A 21,763-nucleotide genomic window follows, 5' to 3' on the forward strand; every position below is an offset into this window, starting at 1 on the left:
AAGAAGTGGACAGAGAAGACTGCTGCCCTGAGAACCGACGAACACAACTGATTTGGAGCCAAGCCTGCGAGCTTGGTTGCTGCACCGACCCCTGTGGAGCAACCGACCTGCCCAGACTCCCAAAAACCCAGAGAGCTGCCAGTGCTTTGCCAATTGCCAGAAGAATCTCCCTTGGAGCAGAGGGGCTGCTTCCCTGTATCTGCAGGCACCAACAAAAGGACTGAGAGGACCCGGACCGCCAAAAACCAGATAGCAGACAGCACCTCTTCACCAGAGTGACCTAGCCCGAGCTGAACTAGGTCAACGGTGTCAGCGTGGTTCCCAAGCCCCAGAGACGAAATCCACCCCGAGTTCACCCACTGTAGACTTCCCGACGGCACCTGCAGCCTGTTTCTGCAGAATCCCTTTTCCACCAACCGTAAAAGAAACCAGACGGTCCACTGCACCTCTGTACCCGGATGCCCTGGACCAAGGAGAAGAGGACTACAGGTGTCCCTACGTCCCTGAGGCACAAGAGACCTGAACCCAGTTGTTGGTTCGGCGGACTGGACCCCCAGTCCATGCCTGCAGCCTCATTCTGCAGGCCCCCTCTACCGCGATCACCAACGGTGACAGGAACAGGACGGTTCAAGACACCTCTACACCTGGCCATCCCAGAGCAAGGAGAACAGGACCACTGGTGCCTCTACATCTCTGAGCACTGCACGACTTGAAACCACTTGCTGGTTTACCTAGAATGGGCCCCACAGTCTAAACCTGCAGTATCTTTTGGACCGGACTGATCCTCATAGACTTCCACCACTGCACTCGGCAGTCCCAATGGGACTGAGGTGAACTGTTGGTGTGGCCTAGTACCCTGCCCTGTATTCACCTTAAGTCCAGAAGATTGGCCCTGCAAGTTGCTGTCAAGTATCTGTTTTAACTTTCTATGTTTTCTCTCCCATAGTGTAACACTGCAGCTTCAGAAAAATGCACTTTCAGCTTTTGAGAACTGTAAAAAAAATAACTGAAAAAGTACTTGCCCGCTTCTGGTGAGCTAGGTGCCTAAATTTATATCAAAGTATATATTATTTTTATAAATTGGTGTCAGATTTCTTTATCGAGTGTGAATCTCGTTTACTGTCCCTGTGTGTGCTGTACATGCTTAGCACTACCCACCGATAGGCCCAACAACTCCCCCACACTACCACAAAAAAAAAAAAAAAAATAATTAGAACATTTGGGGTTAAGGTTATATTTGTGAATCTGTAGTTCTTTTGGGGTTTGCCTGGACTCTTTGCACAGTGTACCTATTTTTGGTCCACTATATAAAGAGCGAGTTTCCTACACAAATGATCACTACTTGATTTACCACAGAATCACCCCTCTACTTGAAAGAAGTAAAAGTGAAATGATTTAATATACACTAGATGGCCCTGATGACGCGGTTAATGTTGCAAAATGTGTAGGCCTTTTTTCTGATTAATATTTTGGACTAAGTAAATGTTCTTTTTACTATGAAAAACCGGATAGTGTCCCTCGCTTGTCTTTTTATTCAATAGTTTTAAACTACAAACAAACCTTGCAGAATTGTTACAGTCTATGAAAAGAGCTAGGTGTTACACAAAGGAAGGCGTGCAGATGGCCAACTTCAACAAAAGAATCACTATGTTCTGCCCACACACCAATAAAATTGTGAAAATAATTAAGAAGCACTGGAATATACTGTGGGCTGGCAATCTTAAGTCTGGCCGTACATTATTTTGTTACAAATGAGGCAGCGATATTTAAGACAAACTGCTTGATTATGACCCAGTGGGGCCTTTCTACCAACATGGGTCACTTCAATGTACCATCTGAGCTGCTTGTGACTTTACTGTCAATACAAATCCCTGGGCTTGTAAAAGCGTAAGAGCTGAAATCCTTCATCCATCTAAAGTTAGTATATTCTACACTGGCCAGACATTTCATGATATTATACGGAATAAGCAAACACAGGAGCAGGCTCAAGTGCAAGGTCATCAAATGCCTGCCTAGTCGAACATTATGTGCAGGCTAATCATAATGAAAGACCTTTACTGTCAAATCCTCAATACTAGTATTAAACCACCTGCTTGTGAAGAAGAAATTGTGCTGAACAATTACACCGAGTAACTTTATAAAAAAAAATATATATTTTTTTTTTTATTGTTCATTAGGATAAAATTCTTTACTCCGTGTAATCTCAACAACATGGAAATGGATTGTTGCACTCATGAACATTGTTCGTTTATTTTAAGTTGGTCCCAAATGCATTTCAGAAGAATGGCGTTTATCAGGGTGTTTGCTTTAATTGTATTTACTCCAAACTGCAATTAACAAGCTGAAAGTAAAATAATTAACAAGCTGAAAGTAAAATAAAACATGCACAAATCAATAAATAAGCATCACAAAGTTCCACAAGCTAGACACAGTGAGATCAATAACTTCACAAAATATTCCACAAAACATGATCCCAGAATATAGTACTAAATGCAAAGCACACTATTTAGACCTTCACATTAACTTCATCTGCACTGTATATAGCGCTATAGTCAATCATCCATGCGCTAGCCAAATCTAACTACACTGTATTATAAGTTAACGTAGCAAACCGTGCTCGTTAGGTAAAACACTCGTCACAACAGGATTTCACTCACTTGGGCACCTCTTGCACCACAGAAAGCGTCATTATTAACGTTTATCTTTTTCTTGATTTCGGTAGCTAGTGACTCCCTGACATTGTTAACAGCATTTTGTCAATGCTCCCGCCATCACAACATCTCGCACTAAGAGTTTCTGCCAGTGTTTTTTGAATTTTAAATACCCACTACTAAATAGCCAGACAATCTAATTGTTGCATTTCAACTGATTTCTTTAAGACGTGCTCCCAATATATTTAGCTCTTATGACTCCGGGACAGTGCATTCTACTTTTTATTGGCATTTCTCTGCTGTTTCCCCACTGACTGATTATATTCCTTGCACATACACACTAGTTCACGTTTATACTTCGTATCTGTGACCGCTTAAAAGCGCATTTCGATAAAGTGTTAAGTGCTGACAAGAGTTATTGCTGTGAGAACAATACTTTAAATCATGCAATAAGGGCTACTGGGTTGTTGTAGGAGATTTCTGAGAAATATTTGTGCTCATACAATGAAGTGATGTACCTAAAAGAATCTTTTTAAACCACTGTATCCATGTGCTTTATATTAACACAAGATGTACATTAGCATATTATGTTACCTTTGCATTTTAGTCTCGCATATTACACATACTTAGCCAGTGAGTATGCCTTTACTGACTTCCTTTAAAACAACGTGCGCACCTGTACAGTGGAAATTATGTTTGAGATAATGTCACTGGAATTTATGGGAGTATGAACTTCTGACTTTCCTGTTTTTCATTTCATGTATCTGGTATTTCTAACTATATATTAAGACAAGTGTCTTCCTAAAGAAATACTTCACTGGACAATGACCTTGGAAACATAATAAAAAAAATTGACAGCAACCGCAATTTCCTCTGAATGAGTCCCGACTACCAGACTATAGCTACCACTGGAGAGATAAAGAAATTGAGGATCTCCTAGCAAACCCTTTCCAGCAATAGCATCTGCTGAGCAACCAGTGGTATGATTTCATAATTTAATAATACCCAGTTTCCGGCTGAGGATTCCTGAATGTGCGTCTTCGCATCCCAAATGCTAACTTAAGAGTCAAAGTAGATGTTAACAGCCAGCAATCAGCTCACTAACGTAGACACATTAACAATGTCTTCTCTTCCAGGCGTTTCTAATTACTCTCTAAAATAAAACAAGCCAGTTTGTGGAAGCATTAATTTCATTCTAAACTAGGAATCATGAGCAGGCATATCAAAAAACAAACATACTAGAAAATAAAATGATGTGCAATGATTCATGCTGTCTTGTGCAATACACCCTTTTGGACAGTTCCTTCTTTAAGACCCATGACAGCCTAATGTGGTAATTTAGCTATGGTGAAGGGTAGTTAGTACCTTTGCAAACTAGGAACTGCAAACTGTTACGTACTTTCTTTCATAGAAACGTTCTAATATTTCGTTGCCAAAGGGAAACAACACCCTACCACCTCTTTACATATTGCCTGGAATAAGTTTGCTCTGAACCCTTACAATGTATACCCACACGCTGAACAATGTTCCCATGTCTGTTAAGAACCATCCTATTTCTGGATTGCCTGGATAGGAGAAATCACACAGAACAATTACCTTAATAATATACCATACCTGATCCAGACTCTTGTCCACAGCTAAGGCCGGAGCTGTGCTTGCCCCGAACACGCAATGGCTGAGCCCTCTGCTGCCGCGCCATGTCACAGGTTTGGTTTGGGTGCCACACTTGTTTGCAGTGGTAGCAGAATTCGGTTTGGCATCCTTCTCTCTCGCACGTGAGTTTCGGACAGCTTGCACAACCATAAGCAATGACAGCATAACTAGAAGAGAGAAGCCAAGGGTGAGCTAGGTCAAGTAATCATGGACTAAATTGAGGCTGGAATTCATAGTGGTCCGGGGGTCAAGCTTACAGTCAAAACTAACAATGAGTGAACGGGGTCAAGTGAAGAAAGCGTAACTAGAAGCAAATTTAATGAGGCTTGGTGGAAAACAAGTAGTAATGGCATAAATGGAGGCTATAACTACAGAGGATAATGATTGGGGGAATTGAAAGGGGTGATGGGGGAAGTGGGGGAAATCAATAGAGAAGAGCATGTGAGTCTGTGGAAGTTAAAAGAAAAGCACAGTTTTGCCAGATGTTTACTTCACATTCACAGTCAAGAGAGAAGCATCAAGAGAAGAGAAATACGAGGGTGGCAAAGCAGTCCTGACTCATGCACAGAGGCATTAACTAGCGATAAAAGGACCCTGCGAAAGTGGAATAAGCACTCATACAAGACTTGGAAGCAGACAGATCTAGAAGCATTGGTTAAGAGGCAGTGGCATAACAAGTCTCAGCTACATACCCAACAAGTAAGAAGAAAATCTAGCAGCAAATATTGACAAATCAATTAACCCATGGAGACTGGATGTCTCCCAGAGCCACTTTGAACACAGAAAATAAAAATTTGAAGAAAATAACCACACTACTGCGGTTAGAGCCAGAGGGTAAATAAGCTGTGTACAAAAGGACAAACATATCACAGGCAGAAGCTCGGGTTTGATGGATGTAGTCAAAGTCTTGCTTTCTACATTGAAAGGCATTTGTAATGATGATGAAAAAAAATAAAAAAAATTGTGGTTTGGTCACACAAGTCTGCTCATGTGCCACCATCTTTCCAGGGTTGAACTAGCCTCCTTTCCAAGATTCTATGTCAGGACCGGAGGTTCCGATTATGCCTTTTCTACTCCAAACACAGCAGTCAGAAAACAGTAATACATAAGCAAACCACACATCCAATGAGGCTTTGAACCACGCCTCCATCCCAGTCCACCAAGAGTATATGGTCATAACTTACTAAACAGAAAAGCACCACCGTGACTCCCTCTTTCTTTGCTGCTGTGCAGTCAAGATAATTGCCTCTCCTTATTTTACGCGTACGACTGTGTAGAATTAGAAGTCTCTGAAGTATTGCACTTCTAGCGCGGTATCGTTGCTATCTATATTTTATCTTCAAAGCTTCTGTGAGCGCTCGTTGTTCAAGTGACTGCAGTTCAGTCCACTTTTTTCTCTTCGAGATGTGTGTAGCACCTCCGGTTTCATTTTAGTTATAGCTTCGCTTTTAATTTAGTTTACATGTTTCTTGCACAGATCGCAAACTGCGCAGCCGCACAGTGAAAGGCAGCCCCTCCTGGGAGAGAGGCTAAGCGTGCATACCTCTTAGAAGTTTGCCAAAACGTCTTTTTCTTGCGCTCAGCAACTTCGAGAGAAACATTGTGCTGGTGCCGCCTCCCCCAGCTGTAATAGGGTGTATTTGCAGGCAATGAGAGACTTTGGGGCGATCAAAATATGTGCATTTTCCCGATTACGAGCCCTTTGAGCACTCAGCCCACTGGCAAAAACTTTAGAATTGGCCCTCCACGCTCAGGGCATGCGCACAACCGTCAATCCGGAGGTGGTAGCTGACTAGACCTGGAGTGATCCATCTATTAGGCAAAGCCAATTGCCCAGTGGACTTAGAAAGGCTCAAATATGTTCTTAGGATTGATCCCCAGTTGGTGGAATTGGCCATGGCTGAACCAGGTCCTTTACTGAAGGACAGCTTTACAGAGAACGATCTGTCAAAGATATTGGCAAATTATTAAACACGTTTGCTTCACTTGACAAACCACAGTCTTCTCTAAATAAGGTTTTCAACGCCCTTATTGGACGGGCAGACAGAGGCAGAGGATGCCAGGCCGGAGACTTCAACTAACAGTCCTCAACGAGGTTTTGTCTACAGATGCAGAGGTTACAGACAAGATCCCTCAAAGAAGGCTTCTTCCCCTCCAGGGGCTTTCGATGATGCTTAACAGAGGTTATCAAGCCTCCAACAATTAATCAGCAAGTAATGATACTTCCTCTTCTTTGGAATCTTCCATGGGGAGTGGGGGGTGCAGTGGGGTGGCAAGGAGATTACAACATTTTGCTCATAATTTGGGCAAAAACTTGACGGATGGTTGGGTACTGGAAACGGTTCAAGGTTACTGTATAGAACTTTCGCAAAGGCATGTTCAGAACTCCCTTCCCCCTCTCCCAACTCATCGCCCCCCCAACTAGATATGAATTTTATAGACTCAAGGTTCGTGCTTTTAGCAAGAAAGGTTATTGCGCCAGCTTTCCCACATCCAAATGGGTTTTGCAGCAAATGTGTCTCTGGTTCAGAAAAAAGGCGGAGGACAGAGACTGATTTGCAACTTCTGAGAGTTTAAACCCTGGGTGATTTATCAACATTTCTAAATGGAAGGTATTCACCTTTTTCGGGATCTTCATCAAGGAAAGGATTGAATGGTGCACCTAGACCTCAAAAATGTCCCTATTTTTCCTCCACACATGCGCTATCTTCAATTCCACTGGTGAAATCAGTGGTACAAGTACTGTTTTCTACACTTCGGGCTGTCTTCAGCTCCTTGGGCATTCACAAAACTCATGAAACCCGTGGTGGAGCATTTGAGGGAGATGAGGGTTTGCATAATCGTCTATCTAGACAACATGATTATCATTGCACAGGACAAGGTTCAACCTCCTGACTCATCTTTCTTGGGCAGTGTCTCTGTTGCAAGACTTGGGAATCATCATCAATTAAAAAAAAAATCCATGATGAATCCTTTCCAATAGATAAGAGTTTTTGGGGTTTCAGGTGGACTTAGTAAAAACCCAACTTCTTCCTCATCAGAAAGTAAAATCTATCAATCAAGAATTCAATCAGATGGTAAATTTTAGATCCCCAGCTCGGACTGCGGGTTTGTAAGCTTCTTCTATTCAAGCTCTTTCCCTCAAATTTGTTACACAACAGAACCCTTTAACAGCTAAAGATTTGCTACCTTCGAAAAGGTATTGCATACTTTTGTCAGGTTGCCTTAATTCCCAAAAACAGAAGAACTCCAGTGGTGGCTTTTTCACTTGGAGGCCTGGAATGGCAGGGCCATTTTTGGGGTTGAGGCAGATATCATCATAGAATCTGATGTCACCCATTAGGGTTGAGGATCAAGGTGTAGGGAATTTTCCACCAGCGGTCGATGGTCATCAGAAGAGTGAGGATTTCACATAAACTGCCTAGAACTGTTAGCAGAGTCCTTCGTTATAAAAACGCTTTCCCCCAAGAAGAGCAACTGCTGCATTCTCCTGCGGATAGGCAATGCGTCAGTGGTTCGTTACATCAATCGATAGGGGCGCACTCCTTCATTGGTGAACACCACCAGGGAGTTTTTGCATTTCTATCTCACTCAGAAAATTACCGTGCTAGCGGAATGCCTTCCCAGCAAAAACAACAAGGCAGCAGATAAGAACTCCAGGTTTCTGGTGGATTACAGCGGCAGGAAGTTCCATCCTCGGATTCTTCAGAAGATGGTGGAATATCTTGGTCCATGCCAAATGGATATAATTACATCTCATCTGAATGACGAGGGACACAGCTCAAGCCCAGCAACCATCGGCATCATAAGTCTTGATAAGCCTGAAAGACACAACCTTGGTTTCCGGTTCTTCTGGAGGTGTAGGTGTCTTTTCTTATGCTTCTTCGTGCATTCCCTCAGCTTCTCTTAGATTCTTTGGGCTTCCCTCATCCTCTTCTCCTCGAAGGCTAGCTGGTTCTCATAGCTTGGAAAATATCAGGCAACGTGAACAAGTCATGGGCATTTCGACAGCAGCTGCCGCTTTTATACAATAAGCATGGACTCCTTCCACCCACAAGCAATATTCTTCTGCATGGAAGAAGTGGGTGAGTTGATGCATTCAACAGGATGTGGATCCCGTGGGTTCTGAGGTGAAGAATATTCTCAATTTTCCATCTGTATGTGCTGAATCTGGGTTATGTTACAGGTCAGTAAACAGGTAGGTATGCAGCCTTTGAAATGTAAGCTGCTTAAAAGGTATCTGAGTGGCAAACCCTCCGAAGCCTAGATATTCCAAATTGTGAGATGTAAACTGTGTTCCCCTCATGTTTGATTCTTGGCCAGATAATTCTGATTTATCCATAAAGCAAATTTCGGCCAAGTTGGCCATGTTTTTCTGTTTAATTCTGTGCCAAAGGTTTTCAGATGTCAGAGCTCTCGACTTGGCTGGTAGGTTGTGTTGAAGGCTGGCTCTCTATGCAGTTTGCAAAACCAAGCACACTATGCAGATGGTTCGGGCAACCACATGTTGGTTTCCAGAGGTAAAAATTAGACCACCTAATGCTCCAATTTTTAAGATAGCTGGTCAAGCAGTTAGGCTAATCCAGGAGATGTGCTAAGCATTTGCTGTACTCACAATCCAAGCATGCACCACACACACTATGAATAACTCAAGGCCAGAATTTATAAAGATACTTCAGACTTTTATTTAACTTTTAAGACCAAGATCTTTGGAATATGTTAAGTACTTTTGAAGTTTTAGCTAAGTTAGTCTTTCTGTGCGCAATTAAGTACGATTGGTATCAATGCACAGTCACCTTTAAAAATGCAGTAAAATAAAAATAAAATCACAGTTGAGTTACCAGTTTCTCTTCTCTTGCAGGGTGGTTGCAGCACTCGGTGGCCACCCTGTGGTAGCTGGAGAGTCTCGGGCGGCTCCCGGTTCCCTGGGTGGTAGCCCTTTGAAGCTCACTGCCATTGCCGAGCAAATCCCTCCGGGGTGGGGGTGGGAGGGGGGGGAGGGGGGGGGGGGTAAGAGCTGCCACCCAGGGAGGGATTTGTTTCACAAACCAGAGGGACAGGGCTCTCCCTCAGGGTTTGTGTATTGGTTATCTGGATGTGGGAGGCTTGCTGGAACCAGCCAGCAACCATGCCAGGACAGTTGGCTTTTTCAGTGGGCACATCCTAGGTGACCCATGGGTACTTTTTTTTATTTATTTTTTTATAATAAATCCAGTACTGGTACCAATTTAGATTTATCATTTTGAGTTGTTCAGTACCAAACAACTCAGGGTTCAGAGTAGCCATTATGTAGCTGGGAAACTTACACTGATCAGTGTCCAGCACATTTATTAAAATGGCTGCTCTGTTCACTCACTATGTCCCAGGTTTGGCAAGGACACAGTGGGGGAATATTGCTCATGCAATTATGCCCTCACATATAGTATGGGGCACCCTGCCTTAGGGATGGAAGGCCTGCTAGAGGTGTGACTTACTTATAACATGCAGTGTAGGGTGGACAGGGCACACAGAGTGTGCCATGTCGAGTTTGCATTTTAGGTTTGCACCAGGACACTCAGCCTGCCATGGCAGTGCTGGGTGCATCTGGATGAACGGCTCTTGAGGGTGGCACAATCAGTGCTGCTGCCCTAGGGGGCTTACCCATAGTACCCCATGCCCTGGGTATCTAAATACCTTTTACTAGGGACTTATAGTGGTAGCTAAACCAGGCAAAAAGTGTGTATGGGTGTCTTGGGGGTGGGGGGGGGGGGGGGGAGTAAGGGGGTAAGAGGTACTGCAACAAGGAGTCAGTCTCTCACAGGTTGTTTTCACCTGATGGTGTTTTTGTTATTTCAAAACAGGATGAAGACCAGGTCTCTGGTTATTGACTATCCGGCTTTTCCTCATAACGCAAAATTATGTACAGTCAATTGTTCAAAGGTATATGAAGAACGCATATTGAATTGCAGAACTGTTCCCTTGGACCATAGTTTGTTAGCACTTCAGAAACCCTTCAAGCCAGTATCTGCCACAACTTTGGCCTGCTGTGTCTTGGCAGAAGTGGGCATTGATGTGCCTATGTATAGGGCTCATTCTGCTCGGGGGCCATGGCTTCCAAACATTTGCGTTTGGTCCCAGATCAGAAGACACATTATGTGCAGTTATCTTTTACCCACACTTGTGATTTTTTCAGGGTTCTGGATTCGTATCTTCACCCTTTTATTTTTAGGCTCAGAACAGAAGCAAGGCTGAAGTGTCTGGGATTTCCAGGTTCCTTTGGACGTCAGTTCTCTTCTGGAACTTTACGAATGCTATGTTGACTGTCTAGTGGTTGGCTCCTGTTATGGACTCTGTTTGACAAAGTCTGGATGGTTTTTAAAGCAAATAAACAGGCAGTTAAGACAGTGCTTCTCTGTTTTGCCTGTTATAACCATATAGTATTGGTGGACCGTGATGGAGGTGTGGTTCAAAGCCTCATGGGCTATGTGGTTTATTTTTTTGATTGGCTGCTGGGTTTGTAGTAGTAAAGATTGAGAAAGCATAATCCTGGCTTCCGTGTCCTGAATAGAATCTGAAATTCTTGCTACAAAATGTTAATTTCTATTTGAAGTGTGTTTTCTGGTCTACAAAGTTCTCCATGTGCACAACTCACATCCCCTGGTCAGTAAATGTAATATCTAAGGGATGGCTGTGGGTTAAGTAACTCATGCAGTGTAACAACCTACTAGAGGCATTAAATGCCACACCAATGGATTCGGATCCATTGTCACTGTGAATCATATCTCAATACCGTTGATTTAGGAGAAAGCTAAAGCCTGTTTTCTCTCAGGCTACAATTCGGCATAAGAAAAGGATGGTGCCCTGGTTTCCTGCTAATGGTGTGGTCTCGTTATAATCAAGGAGTGCCTTGTTCTTTTTTTTTTGTTAACTTATTACAAATGTTTCTTGCAAAGCGCACCTGTGAATCTGTGCATGGCTACGGCCAATAAATAGGCAGAAGAAAATAGGGTTGGAGAAAGGTTCCATAGTTTTTCGTCAAGGCCTAAAACCTTGGCGAAAACTATAAAAAATTCCAAATTACATAACAGAACTAACTTCCACACACAGGGTCGAGGGAAGGATCTAGAGTAGAATAACCTTAGACAACATGACCTGTAACTCAGAATTAAAGACAAACCGAGCAAGGGAGGGCACATGAACAGAGAAGCTCACTGAACACTAAAACACAGTCCTCAAAATGTGGCGCCCTGCATTAGTAACTTGAGCAACAATGGCCAATCCCTCTACATATACAGTCAAATTCAAAGACTTTTGCATTCCAATTCAAACATGAGCCCTTTCAAAATATTCATTTCATCCGGACATTCTGCTCTTAGCTTTTCACCGCCCATTTAATAAAATAGGAAAAACTCACCAGTCAAATGTCCACCTACATCGAGGTTAACCTATCATTTCTGAGTACCCACCAGAGTATTATGTGCAAATCATGGAAAGCTATATCAGCTATTTCTTATAAGTGAATATATTGCACATGGTAAATAAGGCCTACATTATCCATTCCACCCAATCCAGACAGTTGGGTTATGTGCACTCTATACTGACTATATGGGAGACATGTGCCAGTGGCACTGCACTAAAAGGGCACACCTTGCCCCCATGAGCCGAGTAGAGCAGGTACAGCTCTTCGTCTGATTAAGTGTAGCTAATAAGACATACCGAAGAAGGTTGAAAAATTCCCTGCGTGCTTCTGGTAGTCATAACAGCAAAGACAGGGGAAGGCAATGCTGCCGTGAGTCATTTCTCGTGGGAGGTTTCAAGCAGATTCACCCACCGATAAACAGAATTACTTTCCATTAAAGCAACAAAAACCTCACAGGTGCTGAAATGAGCACCAAGGAAGGCAGAGGTGGTGCAAGTATCCATGTCGTCATCTTCCTACAGCTATGTGGGCAGTGAATGCCTTATTAGCAAGTGCGAGCCATAAGCCACAGACCACTGTTCCTGCCCAGCCTCATGCACACAGAGGACAGACAATACTTTTAAACCCAATCTCCAAATATACACTAAAGGTAAGTACTCCAGTCAAAGGTGCTCAGTGTGATATACGCCAGAAAGAGGACGTAGAATAATCAGTGCTCAACATCTTCCTTAAACATAAAGGAAAAGATGTACAACACATAGTTGAAATGAAAAGAGACTACCATTTATTAATTTACCAGTTTTTATAGTGCCCCTGCACCACGTACAGTATTAGAGGGCTTTACAGAAAACAGCACAGTAAAACAATTTTGCGAGGGAAGCACAGCATTCTTTCAAATACAGATGGAAAAGATGGGTTTTAAGGTTGTTAATCTAAGCAGGGTGGGTTGAATTTTGCTATCCAGAGCCAGAGAGTTCAACATAGGTCACAGCCCTCGAAAAATGCTGATGGACAAAAAGTGTTTTGAACCTTGATGGATGTTTTTTTTTATTTTGGTGTCCTCTGTGGCTCAGAGAAAACTTCAGGCATAGGGGTTTAACTTAGTGAATGGCTCTGTAAAGGAGACCACATACTTTAAATATAATTGTGGCCAGTCTGAGTCCGAAGTAGCTCACATAACACAGCAATCGAGTGGTCAAAATGTATTTTCTTTTTACTGTGATTAGTCTTGCCGCTGAGTGTGGTATGTCACTGATCAGAAAGGGTGAGGACAATGGAACTTCTGCTAGAATAGCATTTATGAAGTCCAGCCTGCCGAAAACAAGACTATGAAATGTTGTTTTCAAGTGATCTGGGGAGATATCAGCTTTCCAGTAGGCCCTCTGATTTTATGTTATTTTGTTGGAGCTGTATTTCTTGGGCACTAAACAATTCTATCAGAATGAAGAGCACGCTGGCAAGAAACACATCCAAGTGTTAACATCGCTACAAACTGTAGTTGTTTATAAACCTGAGGGAAAAAAAGCAAATCCACTCACACTTTAAGCCAAGAAGGTATTATATAAATGAAAACTCGAGGGTGAATACCAGATTAGCAAAGATTTGAGATCCATCATGCTGAAACGAGGCAAGAGACCACAATTAGTCAATTCACTATGTTGGCCCTTAAAAAATAGATGGGTGAACTTAAAAATGCCCCAGCTCTCCAATCTAGGAAGTGAAGCTGTGAGCAGCCGGCCTTTGGCCAAAATAAAGGAAAAAAGGCCCAGAAAATTCAAACAATGTTAGACTCTTAAAGTGTCATACATAGTGAGCTTGTTAAGACCTATGTCTAGGATGTTTAAGGGCAATAGTCTACCAACTAAGCATTCTTTTTACTGAAGGCAAAAAAAAAAAAACGTGGGGGTGGGATTAAAAAGAAAAGCCTTAAAAATAAATTAATAAAACACCACACTGGCAAGACAGACATAACACATAGAAGAACAATCACTTCATCTCAGGAATGCGCATTGTTGCAAAAGCAAACAAAAACTACCAGCAATGATCATTCAAACATCACACAAAGCAATATTTCTTGGAGGCAGAAATCCCAAAAGAACCAGGTTATCTTCCACAATAACAGTCCAATCTGCTGAAACAAGTTCATAAATCAGCAGGTGGCCCAGTTTAAAAAGGCAAACACCCATTTTGAAAGTAAGCCAAGGCTTCAAGCATTTTTGTGGCTCCCATATTAGAAGAGGACTAAATAGAGGATTTCCAGACAAATTGCAACGCCATTTCACCACGTGCAACTCTACGCTGAACTATCAACCTATGACTAATTGATGATGTGGATAGGCACATAGCCTAAACTCACTCAACCGAGCACAGCTAGTGCCCGAATTACATTTGTATTATTATTCAAATATAATTTTTCAAGAAGACCACATATGGTAAATACTCTAGTCTTTAAGAAGTTCGGGGTGAGAAACTAAATATGTATTCTGATCAGATGCATAGGATGTTTTTTTTTTAATCCAGAAAAGATGCTCAAATAAAATCATCTATGAAGAATCGGTTTGGCTAGGAAATTGAAATGATGTGTTTGACAACTATGTATTTTACACCACTTCAATAGCAACAATAGGCCACCTGTCACCCACTACAGTTCTGACACTGCTCCATGGAGTTTCTTTTTATGCTGCTAAAAGAGCATACAGCGAAAAGGCTAGGTACTAGCTGATCAAAGTCTCACTCTGGGGTTCTGATCTGTAATAATGAAGTAGCTTTAAAATAATTTCTAAATGTGTACTAAATAATTATTAAGTACAAGTCAGCGATAAGCGCCCTTTCGTCTTTTGGTAGCAATCTTACCTAAGAACACAGAAGATAGTTGCGTAACAGATGTTTTTTGTGCAACTTCCTTGTTTTAAGCACATTATAGTTACGGGCTCTCAATCACATGGATGATCAAACACCGGCATCACATTTCATGTGATAAAACCGTTCACACAAACATTTCCCAACACAAAACCAAAAGGTTTGCGTGTGGAAAAAATTACGGTTTATAGACAGTCACAGACGATGGCGCTGAGATCAAGGCATAGAGCTATAGGATCTTTGTGTGGTATACATAGCAGGCCATGTTACTGGGCTGGAGTCAACCCAAGATGCTTAAGTGCCATCACTAAGCCTGAACGTATCATTAAAAGAGTCTGCCTTTTAGAGCCTCTGATTCCATGTACCTCAATAAGAATGCGGACCACGGTAACCTTCTCAGTACAACATTTGGTCGTACTTGGGGCCCGATTTATACTTTAGCGCCGCATTCGCGTCATTTTTTGACGCAAAGGCGGCAAACTCACAAAATAACTGAAATTTTTGAGTTTGCCCAGTTTTAGCGTCAAATAAATTATGCAAATGCCGCACTAAAAAAGTTTAAATCAGGCCCTTGGTATTATTATGCTGTGTATACCTGTAAAATCACTCACCTTGCAGCCTTGCAAGGCATTTCCTATTAAAAAATTAAAACCTGTGCAGAAGTTACCTGTCCGTTTCTACACAAGCTCTGAAAGTGCCCACTTCCCAGACAGGCACGTCAGGCCAAGATTAATCAGCACACCCAAAGGTTTGTCATCATTATGAGATCCTACTACACACTCACTGAACCAGTTTGTGCCACTACCAGATCCTGCCAGGCAATCTCCAAAAGCATGCTACACTGACACTGCAGGGTTGAAAGTTTTCACATGGCTAGGAAGCTGTGTCAACCTCACCTGGTTTGACTTTTTTGCCTATTCTTATCTCTGCAAAGACTTGACAATATGCAAGTCCACTGGAGGAAAAACATGTTTTTTTGTTTAAATGCGAAAGGAGACAAACGGGCACTACTGGCAAGAAAGCCATCAAACTGTTACACCCCCCCCCCCCACTAGCCTTTGAAGAGTCGCTATTAAGAGAATGACAAATGGCAACTGTAGTTTAAAGATCAATGCAAACTCCATTTTTACCCAAACCTTTGAGGGTTAGGCTACCAGCCGCATTACAGAAAATATGGTCGGTTCTCTATTAGCAAGGTTCTTGCGCTACCTCAGCAAAGGCCTGTACCGAAACTGTGGTCAGATGCAAGTACAAGTATCTTAATTCTCGTTTGTGTGTATTAAGCCTACAAGTTCTGGTTCATGGGATGCTATTGCAGGACATGTACATTTTTGGAGATTCTGCATGCCACAGTATCCAAGCCAAATGGGCCATGACATTTTTTTCTTGTGTAGGGCGTTCTCCAGCAACAACACTTTGATAGAGTTTGTTTCAGTAGGACCTACCCCCCGCATAGCTTGTTAACTTTCTACCAGCTCTCACTTGTTTCTAGAACGCCCACAGTAAATATCTAGCGCAGAGGCTAGCTGACTGAATGCTGGATGATCTCATCACATTGGAGTGAGCACTGATATGGCCAGGAGGTCCTTCCGGCCAAGCTGGCCAGACCGGGCCTCAAAAGCATGTGCGACCAAAAAGGTGTGTATGTGCCAAGTCAGCACTGTTCTATATACAACCATAAACATTACAGGCCCTATCTGAGCCAACCTATGACAACGGTTTACTCCACAAGCTAGTATACAATTGGGTTTGGTCAGTGGCCCTTGATTCCAGAACTGTATGAGGTCTTTCTATGCATACCCATTCTGATAGTTCAGGGGATAATAATCTGAAACATGTTGGATCCTAAACCTATAATCCAGTCCCAAATGTGAACATCTTGATGGTCCATGGGTGCCTCCATAGTCCTGAAAGTGCCTCACCAAACTAATTTTAACCATAGCCAGACCGTTTGAGATACAATGCATTGACTTGTTAGTGTGCTGGGGAACATATCTTAAGTTCTAACATTTTGCAGATATTAAATTCCAGCAGATTTGACCATATAAAATTTGACTCCGGAGCTCATCACATTCTGTAATTATTGGGCATGAGAAATTGAGCATATCTTATATTTCCAATCCTCCTCAAGCAAGGGTTTGCATAGGGATTGGAATTTTAAGGGCCACTCATTGAGGGCCTTAGAGTGCAAAGATACTCGACTTTCTATTCTTGGAGTGTAAAATGACTAAATACAATAAACTGCTTATCCCACTAACAACCAACAGGAATAGCCCATCAACACCAGCACTAAACTAACAGTACCCATACAGAGGACTAGCCAAGGACCAAAAACAAGGTCCCTGAAGATCCCACTATAAACCCCAACAGTTCACAATGTCTACGAAGGATGCCATAACCTTACCCAATGTAATACTTTGGAATCCAAATGGTGTGGCTAATCACTTAAAGGGTGTGGCCTGTGTTTGTTTTGACCGCTTATCGCCACTCCAGAAGGAGCAAGTACAGTCCGTTTTTCTTTATGTTCATATTTTTATTTTATTTTTTATGTCAAACTGTCAAATGTGACAACTGGAAAGACTAAGAAAGACTGGCAGAACGTACTGTACTGAGTGAGTGGTGGGCAGTGAGCACCGAGCCATGCCTGGCAAATGAGCTTCTGACCAGTCTGAGGATCATGTCGAGTCACAGCCCTGCTGCTTTCTCTGCGGTTTTCTCAAGACGCTCCCAAGTCAAGCAGAGGCTAGCGAACAAAATTCATACAGCATACCAGACCTTGTCTCGCCTCAATTGGCCATCTTTGCTGCTTTGTAGTAGTTTTGGGGGGGGGGGGGGAATTTTGGGCTCCTTTGCTCTTGAATGTGGGTTGTGAAATCTCAGACTGCTCAGGCCCCTGTCCTGCGTATGCCCAGACAATCGTTTGCTGGAGTGCTGTGCCCTGCAGAAGCCGGTATATTTGAGCTTCCTCCCAAGGGTTGTCTGCTGTTCAGCCCTCATTGTCAAGGCACGGTGGGTGGTGTTGGCATTGTTCACATAGATGTGTCGGACCTGGGCTGCATGACAGTGATGGAGAGGCGTAGCTTGCTCTATAAGTGTGGGACTACTGCTGAGTCACGAATAACATTTTTGAGGCACATGTAGGAACAACGTGGCAGTAGCACAAGGTTTAAGTAACTCCAAATCCAAATTTTAATCCCCTAAATATTCTTACAAATTAACATTTTTACTCACTAATAATTTCAGCATTTTAAATCCATCGAAGTCAACAGGTGAGCTAATCTGCAAATGTATTTTATAGGAGACACTGTCTGTGATAACTGCCTGTTGCCTACATTTTCTGTGAAACTGATCAGAAATGAGGACTGTACAGAGCAAGGACATTTAAAAGTACCAAGAGGAGAATAATGACTTTCAGGTATTACCTATAGATATAAGTTATAAATTAATAATCACTAATCATGCTAACCACATACAAGTGAAATTAGGAGCACCGACTCGTACAGGATAATTCTCACACCCATCCTTAAAACTGGGTTGAAAGGCAAAGTAAAAATGCTAACAACTGAAAAAAGGACCGGGAACACCTATTGATCCCTACTAGAAAAACATATACATATGATGCATGAACTCTTTTACAAATAGCACCAAGTAAGCATAGGTAAAGCCAATAACCACAAACCAAAATGTTTCTAGCTATTCAAATAGAGAAACACACCAAGTAGAAAAATATAAGCTGTTCGGTATCCTTAAAAGGGGAAAAGATCTGTTGGGTAAAATAATACAAGACCAAAAAGATCAGTAAGAATAATGAAACCAATAGTACCCAAGAACTGAAAGGAACAAAGCGTGGAGGATGGCGCTTAAATAGCCAACACAAGGTAATGGATCCCAACCTGTGTAGTCGCAAAAGAACTTGGATTCTAAATAACTAAATAAAATGGGGAAGATCTATTAGAAACAATTTGGCATGATGAAACAAAATTAGTCTTGTGGGGAAGAATGACACAAAACTCGGACAGTCAGGAAAGAAAATCGACAAAAAGACTACTTGGTTCAAAATGACAGCAGCCTTAGATGTAATAAAAACTACACTATCCAAACAGTTAACCATTATGGAAAAACAGTAATATAATAGAAAATTCATCGACCAGACAGACTACAATAGAAATAAGATAAATACGCTGGTAAAATGGGCACAAGAAGAGCCAAGATGTACTTCAATGATGTGCTCCTGTGTCTCTATCCTCAGTCTTTCAAAGTGTTACAGACTGTGGGTAATTTTTAGAAGAAAAAAGTAACTCGTCATGCAACAGATCATTGAAAACAAATCCAATCTTTTCAGCACAAAAAAATAAAAGAGATTACATATGGAAGGCAATTGGAAACAGCATTCCAAGAGCTCAATTTTAACAGGAGGTGTGAACTGAAACAAATCCTATAATGGGAAAACCTGGTGTTAATTGATTTACAACTTCTACACAGTTAAAAATGTCTACAAAAAGGGAATAACTGAATTTGGAAGATATTCACATGACCATAATAATATATATTAAAGGGTTCCCAAGACTAAATAGGTGTAACAATTTAAAATTGCTCTAACCTCCCCCCCTCTCAACAACATTATACCATTTCTAATCCAGACCTCCTAAATTTTAGCAGAATCTGTTTACAGCATACTTTAAGTAAATAAACACTTATTACACAGCCAACAAATTAGAGATCAATAATGGCAAAACACAAATAATAAAATATGTAAGAAAAAGGACCAGTGGAATGACTCAGAAAGTAGGATGGTAAACTATTTCAACAACTGAGACCTATACATATTCCAGGAGGAGAATCTAATGAAAAAGAGCTTGTTAGGTCAAATTGATAAACTATGAGAAACTAAGCAGCCACACCGAAATTCGCCTTCCTAAGATTATCCAAGAATCTTGATGGGCTCACAATTGTATCACTATTGAAAGAAATGCAGGCAACGCAGTGTTTTACCGCTGATAACCTATGGTTCTGATGCTTTTACCCTGGTAAATGAATACCTGTCTAAATCCGGCACAGAAGCAGCTACTGAAAACCATATTTCACCTTCCCCAGTGGGCTAGCCAAGCCCAATTTCACCAAGTGCAACAGAACAGAGTAATATATTGCCACAAAACGGAGCTACAATAAAGTATTGATTTCAATGTAAGTGATCTGAGAAACATATCTTTAAAAACATTCTTAGTAAAGAATTAAACATCTTCAGTTATCATAGCAACACCCCCTGGCATGACTCAATATTTTTCCCTGCAAAAGAAACATTATTACGTGACCTTTTCGCTTTCAGATGCATTCTTATAGGAATATATGCCACTGCACAGAAAACAGGTGGACTACCCAGGAATAATAATAATAATTATTATTATATGAATAAGTAAGATCAAATACCTCCAAAAGACATGCTTATTTGTATGTAAAAATATAATTTTAAACAGTGCGGTTTAATTATGTATTTTCTATTATGTGGTTTAAGTTAACAATAAAGTTGATTTGATTTCTGACTAAGATGCTGACTGCGCAGATATTGTTTGCACCAAAAAGAATTTGCCTTTAAAAAACACCCCCCCCCCCCCATTTTTTTGGTTGAACATGGTTCAACTGATCAACTCACTACTGTTGAGCAACAGACATACCAAGGGAGTACATTTGAAATGTCCAATAAGGATGCGGTGATACCCAAATATTTGGGACGCCAGTGGTAAGGGGCCCTAAGAACAAATTATACTGCCCAAGGACATCCCACAAGACGAAGAAAAAGCCTTACATGCTCAGTCTGAACGCGTCAGTACGGACTAGTGCAACAGTACACGATCCTGTGGGCACCCACTTGGCCGGCATGAATCAGTACAGATTGTGCAGTAAATAGTCGTTTGAACTGTACATAACGGTGTGCGTTCCCAACATGCCGTTACACACACACAGTACCAAATCATACTTGTTCCTGCGGTGCAGAATTACTGGGATCGAGACAGTCAGTGCAGGATCCTGCCACACACAAGTCACTGTCAACTTCCTGCTTCCATGTACGTCCAGGAAGAACAGAATAAGGTAAGACCTGTCTTTCACAGACTAGATCCCTTGTGCCCTAACAAACACTGTTCCATTCCCCCCCCCCCCCCCCCCTCCAAAGACAACTGAAGTTAGAGGAGCCAGGTGCGGTCCGCTTCAAATACAACCTGGAGCCAATTCAGGGAGATTGGACTGAAAGGGGGAAAGGTGATCACTACTGCCAATCCTACCCTTAGTAAAGGGTAATTGGGTGAAAGACTTAACAACAGTCAATATGAAACAGAAATCACAAATGACGGCGTATTGAACCTTGTGGCATAAAAACGGCCCAAATGGCTGGACGAATCACAAGGCCAGTTAAGGAAAGTACTCCATTTTCAAAATTAAATTCACCGGCTATACAGCTTGCAAGTTGTTTTCACAAGAATATATTACTCACCTGCTCAGGGTTTTTGCCCCCCTGTTAACTCCTCCAATATTTTAGAGGTCTAGTATGGCGTACTACGCCAATGACGACGAGCAGTATGAAGAAGTGCAAGAGATGCCATTGGAGCATCAAATGGAGGAAAGACTTGTAGAGACACTAGGGCATCACGTGCAAGACTCCGTGAATTGGGCACTAATTCAGGCCCTGAAACCTTTTACCCAACCATTGACAAATTTTGCCAAAAGAGTTTTTGGGTGAGAGCAGTCAACAACCTTGCTTACTATCTGGAGAACCAAAAGAGAATTTGGGTCTCCCTCTGCAACGCTCAGGTGGCACTTCTTCAGCAGAGATTTTGGCGCAAATATTATCCACCCACATTCCACTGAATGGGTTCCTATCCCGGAAGTTGCCAACTACGCCCAAGACAGACTACGTAAAAGCTTCGAGGAGGTGGTGTGCAACACCCTCAGGTCAGAATGCCCTCGCCCCTCTCTTCTCAGTAAGGTGGTGGAGACGCCTGAGTTGGACCCTAGCATGGTGACCTTTCTCTGAAAATTCGCCAAAGACCCGAAGAAGGGTCTAGATCGTGCCCGGAGAGGCTGCCAGGACATATTACTTGACATCGCCGGTCCTTTGACAAAAATCTTGGATATGGCCATCCAATCTAAAGAATCAGATATTCCTTTGGATATGGAAGCCGTGTTGCAATGGGCTCAGAGAGCAATC

General features: G+C 42.1%; 1 protein-coding gene across 1 annotated transcript in view; it reads right to left on the minus strand.

The window, feature by feature from the left end:
• The window catches only part of RNF19B (ring finger protein 19B), an 85,354-nt gene that overhangs the window by 55,621 nt on the left and 7,970 nt on the right, over positions 1–21,763 (minus strand). The window contains exon 2 of the mRNA XM_069223402.1: positions 4,266–4,471. Within this exon, the coding sequence (XP_069079503.1) occupies positions 4,266–4,471 (206 nt within the window). The remainder of the gene's footprint in view (positions 1–4,265; positions 4,472–21,763) is intronic.

Source organism: Pleurodeles waltl, chromosome 3_1 (assembly GCF_031143425.1).
Source record: "Pleurodeles waltl isolate 20211129_DDA chromosome 3_1, aPleWal1.hap1.20221129, whole genome shotgun sequence".
NCBI classification, from domain to species: Eukaryota; Metazoa; Chordata; class Amphibia; order Caudata; family Salamandridae; genus Pleurodeles; species Pleurodeles waltl.